Source organism: Dromiciops gliroides, chromosome 5 (genome assembly GCF_019393635.1).
Source record: "Dromiciops gliroides isolate mDroGli1 chromosome 5, mDroGli1.pri, whole genome shotgun sequence".
Classification (NCBI taxonomy): domain Eukaryota; kingdom Metazoa; phylum Chordata; class Mammalia; order Microbiotheria; family Microbiotheriidae; genus Dromiciops; species Dromiciops gliroides.
Genome location: NC_057865.1, coordinates 582155 through 591907, shown reverse-complemented (window position 1 = coordinate 591907; position 9753 = coordinate 582155). Strand labels below are relative to the sequence as shown.

The 9753-nt window shown below is 57.2% G+C and overlaps 1 protein-coding gene across 4 annotated transcripts in view; it reads right to left on the bottom strand.

The window, feature by feature from the left end:
• Positions 1–529: 529 nt before the first annotated feature.
• PPP1R9A (protein phosphatase 1 regulatory subunit 9A) overlaps positions 530–9753 on the bottom strand; it is a 76592-nt gene continuing 67368 nt past the window's right edge. Inside the window, exons 14-18 of one of the 4 annotated variants that reach the window (XM_043966137.1) lie at positions 7562–7760; positions 4688–4807; positions 4481–4504; positions 3711–3893; positions 530–3519 (exon numbers count right to left, since the gene is read on the bottom strand). In XM_043966137.1, the coding sequence (XP_043822072.1) occupies positions 3316–3519; positions 3711–3893; positions 4481–4504; positions 4688–4807; positions 7562–7760 (730 nt within the window). In that variant the 3' untranslated portion in view covers positions 530–3315. The remainder of the gene's footprint in view (positions 3520–3710; positions 3894–4480; positions 4505–4687; positions 4808–7561; positions 7761–9753) is intronic. The other 3 variants (XM_043966139.1, XM_043966140.1, XM_043966141.1) reach the window with 3 other exon arrangements.

Genomic DNA, 9753 nt, shown 5'->3' with positions numbered 1-9753 from the left:
GTAGTGTTTGAATTGGGTGTGAATGAAAAACTACTAAGTACCCACTTAAGATGATTAGATTTTTAATCACCTAGTTTAAACTTGGCCAACCCTGAGAAGTGTCCTCAGAGGCTGTGGACTTCGTCATCAACAGGGAACCAGTCTCAGCCACACTACCTGAAGGATCTCCCCTTTTCGGGGAGGGAGAATAAGGTAGAAAAAGGGACCCCAACAGGAAGTGGCACACACTTTCTCTCTCTCTGGCCTTGGAGCAGACTAGAAACTGGCTGCTGACTCCCATAGAAATTACAGACCCCTGGTAGTCAGTTAAATCCAGACCTTTGAATTAGCTGAGCTAAAAGCAAGTTTGGGTTTGAGACAGCCCTTGCTAGAAGAGTCAGGGAGATTATCCATTTTTCCTTTTTTCTATTCCCTTTTCCTTGACCTTATTAATTTCACCTTTGCTGTGTATTTTATTCCCATTAAATAAAACCTGATTTGTTTGTGGAAAAGAGGCTGTTAAGCTCCCTTCTTATTGGCCTGGGAGAAATAACTTAAAAAAGCAGTTTGGAGGGGAGGAAACTTTGGACCTAGAGGTCCCTCATTATTTTCTGAACCCCAATATTACAGAGAGCCACCCAATTAATTCTCCCTATATTAAATTTGGCCCCTACACCCCTAGATCTAAACCAGTGCTGTTTCTTCCAAAGGCCCAAGATATCACTTTGAGCTTAAGCCTTATTCCATTTCCAGTTCAACGTTTTGGATGTGAATCAATGGGAAACTTAGGGGGCCACCACATGCCATCATAAGTAACAGTTGGCTCGTGGGACAAGAAGGGATGTCCAATTCTGGTCTTCTCCAGCCTCCTCACTGGACAGAAGGGGAAACTGGAATGACTCCCCTGAAACAACAATATGGATCTGGAGGACGACTGAGCAGCCCTCATCTTGTCCTCAGCCACCTTCCTTGGTCCACTCTGACCACTCACTCTTGCTTCCCTCTTCCCTAGCTCTGAAGTGCCTCTTCAGGACAAGAAGATACCTCCCCAGCATTTTGGGTAAAGGGCCCTACCTCCTCCTGGGAAACAATGTGATGGGGTAAGAGGTCTTTGTATGATACATGGGGGAGAGAGTCAATGGCAGCTTAGTGACTTAAGGACTGACACAAGCTGGATGCCAGCGGCCCCTTGAAGGGCTCCAACCCCACCCTGTGTTCCTATGGCAGTGCTCTAGAGACTGGCAAAGAGGAAAAGGACCATGGGGGTGGGTGGGGAGGAGAATGCCCCATTCAGCAGCAGCCTGGAAAGTAGCTGGACCACTAGGTGTGGGCTTACAAAGACCAGAGCTAGTGCCCCAGAGGACCCAGTGAGGTTTCCTTCTCTGAGGGGGACTGGACTTGGTGGCTTCTATGGTTCCTTTTGACTCTAGGTCTGGGACAGCATACCTGAGAGGGGACTGAGGCTCCCATATCCACGGTGCCAAAATCTTCCCTGGTGAAACCTTGGAGCTCCCTCCCCACCCCCCTCGGTCACACCATCCTCTTCCCATTCAAGCTGAGAAATCTGCAGGCAGAAAGCCTTCCTTCAGCCATCAGTGCCTGGCTATGCCCTGGCCTCTATATCTTTGCCCCTGGGACTGTAAATCCCAGGTCATTGGCCCTGGGATTCAGTCGTGGCCGAGCCCTGGCTGGTGGCAGGGAGACACCCTCAGGAGCCTGCCCGCTCCCTTTCCCTGCCCAGCTTCCAGAGGCTGCTGCTGCTTGGGCTCCACTCTCCTGATTTCTGAGGGTGCCCCCTGCCGGCAACTGCTGCCCACTGCTTGGGAAGACACAGGTACAAGCCGAGATTAAGAACCCTAGGAGGGGTTCTTGTGGGATCAGCCCACTCCCACTGCTAGCCTAATGCACCCAAAGGCAAAACACACATCCTGCCCCAGAGCTCAGGCATCTCAGTGAACAAGCCAGTTCAGCCCAGGTTCCTTTTTCCTCCCTAAAGAGAACTTGAAAGGTCCCAAAGGGTCCACCTTTGCAGAGGCCCAGGTGCCCCGAGAGCTCTTGGTGGAGCATCCTCTCCTGGAGGACACTACTGTGCCCCCCCAGGCTCTAAGAGCAGCTTTGACCTCTGACCCCCCAAAAGACAAACAGATGCTGACAGAGGCAGACAGACAGACAGACAGAGACACACACACCTGGGGCTCTGCCATCTCAACATCACTGCAGGGAGCCCAGACACCCCATTTCTGCCCGGCTGAGCAGCCCCAGCCTCCACAGTGCCTAGAAGAGGGACTCCAAAGGCTGACAAGGCCGGCCCCTTTCTCAATGCCAGCCCCTACTAAAGCAGCAAAGCACAAAGACAGGCCCGAAGAGACCACAGGCCCTGGGGTCCTCTGGGAGGCTCTCAAATGCCATCATTCAGTGGTCAGGGTCCCTTTTCTAGGGTCGGCAGCATGCGGCGCAGCAGCCAGACGCAAGCAGTGGTTACACAGCAAAAACAACAAAACCCTCCCTCCTTTCGCAGACATGTACATTGGTTTCCCAGCCCCCCCCCTCCAGCCCCTCCTTGCCCACGGACAACTCGAGTGACCCGGCCCACGGCCCCCAGGGCCGGCCCTGCAGGGCTCAGCAGCGCCCTCAGGGCAAAGGAGGTGCCCTCCGGCTCCACGGCATATGGGGCACTTCCAAGTCTCTCCAAAGTGCATTGGCTCCACAGCGCTCCCGAAGCCCAACCCCGTGGAAAATCTCAAGTAGAAAAGAAAGAGAAGTCCTCAGTCTCGGCCCAGCCAGGCTGCTCCTGGGGCGTCGTCGGGGATGAGGGAGTGCGGGGTGCCTGTCAGCACAGCTGACCAGCCGGATGAGGAGAGGCAAGGTGGGTGGGGGGAGATCTCAGCGCCCAGGGCTGTCCAGGAAGCCCTCCCCCTCCTGCCGCAGCCCCCCAGCTCCGCTTTAAGGCTCTGGCTCCCTCTAGGGCTTGAAGGACAGCTGGAGAGGAGGCCATGGATGCCAGCCCTGCCCAGGCCCTGCCCGGCTCTCTAGCATGTCCTCACGGGGTGCGCAGGACGAGGAGGGACGCATAAGGGAGTCCCTGGGGGCTCGATCGGCCGCGGGCTGACAGCAGGTTGCGCAGGGATCAGAGGCCCCGCTCTCCCTGGCCTCCAGGGTCCCTTCTGGGGTTTTTCCACGTGAGGAGCTGCGGTAACAACCCGAGGTGCTTTGGGATCTTCCCAGGGATGGGCACAGAAAGCACACACAGTCAGTTATTGCAGGAAGCCCCCGGCGGAGGGGGTCGGAGGGGTCCGAGGAGTGAGACAGGCGCGAGGCCCGCAGCCCCGCCCAGCCTCACTGCTCACTGGCGCCGTCTGGGGGCTCTGGGGAGGCGGGCTCGGCCTTTCGGGCCTTCCGCTGCTGCTCCTTCTTCCGCAGCTTCTCGCGCTGCTTCTCCATCTTCTCCTGGGCTTTGCGCGCCTTCTCCAGGGCCGCCTTCATGTCCTTGAACTGCTTCTTGAGAAGGGCTCTGTCCTGGGACGAAGTCACCCCGAGGGCCTGCCAAAGCGACACCAGGCCCTGAGCCCCGCTCCCCGAGTCCGGGCCCCGCCCCGGGGCGGAGCTTCCCGGCTCCTCGGTCCCACACCTTGGGGGCCCACTGAAGGGAAGGGGAGGCAAGAGGCTCACGGGAAGGGGCCCAGAACGGCGGGACTGACGGCTCAGCCTGGGGCTTCCCTCCCCCTCCTCACCTTGAGCTTACTGCCGTCCAGCTGCAGAAGCTGCTCCCCACTGATGCTCTGGGCGCTAAACTCGGCCACGTAGTGCTCCATGTTGAGGCTCCGAAGCCACTGAGCCACCTGCTGTACGCTCCATTCCCGTACGGCCCGGCTCTGCCCCTGGCTATGCTTGGGGGACTGCCCGTCGTCGAGGATCTGCCACGGGAAGGGGGCGTAAAGCGGTCAAAGGAAGAGCCGCGCCGCGCGGGTGGGGACGAGAGGCAGCCCCTCCGCCTGCTCGCCCTCCCTCCCCATCCGAGTCAGAGGGCCTGAGAAGGGGCCGCCCCATCTCTGAAGAGCGGGAAGCCCCTAAATCTCAGGAAATGCTTCTTGTGTGACCAGAATTAACGGGGGTGGGGTGGGGCGAGGGGCCTTTCTCTCCAAAACAAAGTGAAAGGAACAGAAGTGGGGAAAGGTAGAGGCAAGGAAGGTGGAGGCCACCAGGGGCAGAGGCAGGGAAGGTGGAATAAGCAATGACATGCCCAAAAGAAGCAGTGCCCAGGAGGACTAGTGCTGGGGACAGAGAGTGGGGGCAAGAAAGATGGAGGCCCAAGAGGAGGATGGAGAAGGCGGGCTTTGGAGACACTCTGACCTAACAAGATGAAGCTCATGAGGACTCTACTCAAGGACCTTCTTTCCCAGGGTAGGTCCTGACACTAAGGAGGGCAGGAAGTGGCCCCTATCCTGGTGTCCCCTAGCCTAGTGTCCCCTCCTGCTCCATCCCCACAGCCCAAAGCTCTCACCTCATCATCGATCATATCCAGGCTCTGAGTGAGAGCGTGAAGGGAAGGAAAGAACAGTATTCAGAACAGGGTTCAAGTTACACCGCACACATGTGGGGTGCCCCCCAGGGGGTCTCACCTTCCAAGCCTGCCTTCCTCCACCCCCCAAGCCCCATCAGGAGCTAGGCTGGACCCAGGAAGCAGCCAACACTGCAAAGGAGCACGCACCTCATCAGATGACAGGGCCAAGGATCTGGAAAGGCCTGGAACTTTGGGGTCGGGCCCAAGGCCACTGAGGTCGGCAGAGCTTGTGCTGCTGGGGCTGAAATCATCAGGGAGAGGGAAATTCTGCAGGAGTGAATGAAAGGATGAGTGAGGAGCTTGGGGTTGAGGGACCAGGGTGGTCAGCAGTGGGCTTCCCAGCATGCCCCGGGGGCAGTCACCCCCTCTCCTGAGAGGAAGCAGCCAAGCCTCACTACAGGACAGCATGGCCTGCCCTGTGGAAGACAGTGAGGTATCTCGTTCCTCCTCATGCTGTCCCTGAGGCCACATCCATCACCAGACAGAAGTAGTTGGACCTGCCCGGGAGCTCTTAGGTTAGTGAATGGGGAGGACTGCCGGGAGCTGCAGCTGAGCCCGCCAGAAATCACAGTGGACAGGGAGCCTGCCCTGAGCTCCAAGGCTAGGCCCTGCCCTGGGGTGATTCCACCTTCTGCAGGAAGCCCATCTGGGCTCCAGGCTGCCCAGAGGCAGTCTGAACTTGGCACCCTGCTGAGAAGGGGGCTGTCTGTTAAGAAATACCCACAGAGAAGCTCTGCCCTCCACCAAAAGCACTCATCAGCCCCATTTCCTTGGAGTCAAAGAAATTAAGAGCCCAGGAGGAGATCAGGGGCCGAGGCCTCTTCCAGAGCCTTCCAAACACCTGTCTCTGGGAGGTGACCCTCGGCCAATGTCCTTGCTGGACTGAACACCCTCCAGCTCAGTGCCCAGCATTTTCTGGTGAGCATTCTCAGAGCTGCCTACCCAACTGCCCAACCACAGTTGCGAAGCATTGACCTGGGTCCCTGGCAGCTTCACCTTACCCTCTGGGGCTGCTGAAGAGGTCTAGACCCTCAGGCCCCCCCCTTTTTTGCAGGGCAATGAGGGTTAAGTGACTTGCACAGGGTCACACAACTAGTAAGTGTCAAGTGTCTAAGATCGGATTTGAACTCAGGTCCTCCTGAATCCAGGGCCGTTGCTCTATCCACTACGCCCCCGAGCTGCCCCTTAGCTCCTCAGTCCCAATCCCAAGTCCAAATATGTCATCCTCCCCTCTGACTCACCATGGATTACTTTTCACCCTTCTGTGACACCTACAAGCTTTATGCACCTCCATCCTGGCTGAGACCCCTGGTGTCTTTCTGCCCTCCTGGGGCACTCCCTGCATGGGAGCACCATGCTCTGACCCTTGGGCTGCTGTACCCTCCTGCAGTCCCTCAAGAACCCCTCTCAGACTGTGTTGAGCTGATTCCACCCAAGACAAATCATTGGCACGACTGGGTGGGGCCCTCGCTGCTAATGAGCCCACTGGGCACTGCCCAGCCACGCCCCCCAGCTCTCTCCTCCCACCTCGCCTTCAGCCCATACTCCTCTATCTGGTGTCAGTCCCCGAAGCACCCTGGCTCCTGAAGTCATCCCCTCTCTGACATGCATCTCCCATCCCCTCTACCCGCACTGACCCCATCACACCTGGCTACAGACAGGGCAGGTCTCAGCCACCTAGGAGACTCCCCTTAACCTTCTCATTCAGAAACCATCCCTACCCTCTTCCTATCCCAACTCTCTCCCTCTCTTCAGTGCTAAACTTCTAGAGGGGGTGGTCAACAGCCAAAGCCTGGCCTCCTCCCTGCCCATGCGCTCCACAAAACGGCTTGTGCCCTCCCTGGCCTCTTCGGCTTTTCACACTCCTGGCCACCACCTTCCTGTGCCTCCTCCTCCCTCACCTCTCACTACCCATCGGCTGCCAGGCCCTGGGTATCTCGCCCCCATCTGAGACCGTGACCGATCCGGGGCTTTGTCGCCCTCTGCTGGCCTAGGTGGCGACAGTGGCTTGAATCACCAGACTAAATTGGCCCCTTAAGGCGGGGCTTTGTAAACTTTTTCCACTTGCCACCCTTTTCCATCAAGAATTTTTTACATGAGCCGGGGTAGGCAGGCATATAAAATAGGGGCACAGAACCTTTCGCTGTTGCTGAATTTTTCACCCTCCACCCCATATTGGGGTTGTGATCCACAGTGTAAGAAGCTAGGCCTTAAGGCACTGCTCGGCCTTCGGAGTGAGCCTGATGGGCGCGACGCTTCAGTCTTCCCGAATCTCTGTCCCCTGTTCCAGCCCAAGGGAAGAGGGCACAGCCCCTGCCTCCCCCAGCCCAGGGGGCTTCTTATTCCACACCAGTCCCAGTCTTTTCCAGCACTCGGCTACCTCGCCCTGAGGTGTGGAAATCCACTGGGTGGTAAAGAGCTGGTTCTGTAGAGGTGAGGGATGGACACGGGCCATGCACGGTCACTCACTGCTCATCCCCTCCTTCCCCCAGCCTCAACAGTCAGAGCAGAGACAGGGGACCCTCCCAAGGCCTGCCAGAGCCCCTGGCCTAGAGACCATGTTTTGTGAATCTTGAAAAGTAGCTTGGTGCCAGGGGGAGCCAACTAAGTGCCAGGCCCTGTGCAAATCTGGAGGGGAGGGAACCCATGATCACTTTCCTTTGAGGGTCAGTGGCCCATGTGACAAGTCCAGAGGACCAAAAAGAAGAGGTGCCACAGGGCAGGACAGTGTGAGGACTAGAGGGGGAGGGGAGTGAGAGAGAAGGAGAGTGAGAGGGGAAGGGGAGGGAGCAGGAGAGGGGAAGGGAGGAAAGGGGAGAGGGTGGGAAAGGGAAGGGGGAATCAGAGGGGAGGGGAAAGGGGGAGGGAGGGAAGGGAAAGGAGAGGAAGTGAGAGGGGAGGGAAGAGGCGGAGAGGATGCCTTTCCCACACCACCAGTCCTGGGCATCACCAACCAGGGCAGCCCCAGGCTGGTGAGGAAGGAGGGGTTCTAGTTCTGCTTTTGGTGCCCAGGGTTTCTACCTTGGACCCTTTTTTATCTGAGCTTAGCTGCCCAGGAGTAGGCTCAGGGGAAGTGGCAGGAGCTGGCCGGGTTCTGGAGCCGTGGGGTCCTTTTCTGCGGGCACTAAGCCATGAGAAGGGGGCATGAGTCTGCCAAGCAGGCGGCTGCACTCCGGGAGGCGGCTCAGGCTCCACATTCTGCAGCCTGTCTTTGAAGACCCTGTTTGTGAAAAAGAGCAGGTTAGGTAGGTCCTGCTGGGAAGACGGCGGGCGGGCAGGGAAGGGTCCCTGCACGTCCACAAGCGAAGCGATGGTCTGTGTTCTCTCTGTGTGGAGTCATCCCTCACCCCTCCCAGCCCAGAGCCAGCAGAGGGGGAGGGGGGTGTGGCCTGCCCTGGCTCGGAACTTCTCAGTCAGACCACTTCAGCCAGCCCTGGGACATAGCCAGGGCCCATCACGCAGCCTGGCGGGGAGATGCTGTGCACGGCCTCCCCACCTCCACACCACAGAGCATAGGGTTATTATGGCTGGAAAAACAGACCAGAAAGAGAAGGGGCTCCGGGCAGGGCTTGTTCCCAAGGGCTTTCTCTGGGCCCATGTCAGCCCAAGTCCTGTCTTCGGGAGCAGTTAGCAAGCCCCCTTCTGCTGTTCCCTCAGCAGCCCTTTCGGAGCGGAGGCGCGGAGGGAGCCACTCTCAGGCCACTAGCTGCGGTCCAGGGGCCAGACTCTCCGAGGGGCACCACCACTGAGATGGCATTCTCCCAGGAGGGGCCGGACCTCACCAGGGCTTTCTCTCTTACCTAGAGCTCTCCTAGGGTGTTTTTGTTCATTTGGAGTAGGAAGGAGATCAGCTTCGAGATGGCACCTACTGCGTGCCAGGCTCTAGTCCCATCTGATCCTGACAAGTGCTGTTAGGAGGATGAGGGCCTTGCCCAGTCCCACAGCCCCTAAGGGTCTGAGGCTAACTGCCTGACAATCTACACAGTGCTCCAGGCACTGGACAGAGATGATTATCTGGGCCCATATTTGCATCTGAGAAAACTCCTCCATCTTTTTCAGATAAACGGGCTAGTCTGTCATGTGGCCCTTGCAAAAGCAAGAAACCCTATGCTTATCCCCATCCAAGTGCCCCTTTACTCATCTGCCTCCTGGGGATCCAGCACATAGCAACCCCTCCCAGCTCTGTTAGGGGAGCCTGCCGGGGGTGCCTTTGATTCAAGCCACCGATAAGGTTAAACACCAGTGGGCCGAGAATGGATTCATAAGGTTCCAATCAACCCACAGCTAGTAAAAGCTTACAGCGTGCCAAGACCTGCTCTCAGGGCCCAAACCCTTTCCAGGAGAGGGCGTAGCTATGACCAGACACGAAGATGCCAACAGATGGAGTCAAAATCAGGTGCCTTTGATGGCATTGTAGTCCCACACTAGATATCTGGCTCAGGAGTACGGTACTCCAGAACTTGGGAGATGATCTGCCAAAATCCACCAGTGGGCACCAAGGTACCAGGCCACAAAACAAAACAACCCTATCCACATCTCCACCAGCGCCCCAGTGAAGCCAAGGCTGTCTGGCAGGGCCTTTACTACTCACTTTTTTTTGGGGGGGGGGAGGCAATTGGGGTTAAGTGGCTTGCCCAGGCTCACACAGCTAGTAAGTGGATTTGAACTCAGGTCCTCCTGACTCCGGGGCCGTGCTCTATCCACTGCGCCATCTAGCTGCATGGGATAGTATCCTGCAGAGCACTTCGCAAACCTTGAAGGACTCTACACACAGTAGCTATTGTTGGGTTTTTTGTTTTTGTTTTTTGACTACTCACTTTCATCAAGTGCTGCTGCTTCTCTTTCCAAGGGTGACAGGAGCAACCCTTTAATGAACTAGTCTGTCATTCTGCTAGGGAGAGCCGGGAGCTCACTGGGCTACTTTTACACACTCAGCCCTCCCCTTTCTGAAAATCGGGACTTTGTCTGGTGCCTTTGATTGTTTTCCAAGGTCTTACAAGGTGTCACCCAAAGCAAGTCGACCAGATTTTCTTCAGTCTGGGGACTGAAGCCCACTGAGCCCCCGAGATGTTGTTTCTGGTCACTCTGTTAACGATTCGTGCAATCACTCTCCCCAGGCCAGAGGCCACAAGAAAAAAAGGGGGGAGGGAGGGAGGAGGGGAGCAGCTCATCCCTCTTCCTTCTGCTGTTCAGCCTGCCCCTCGAGTCTTTCT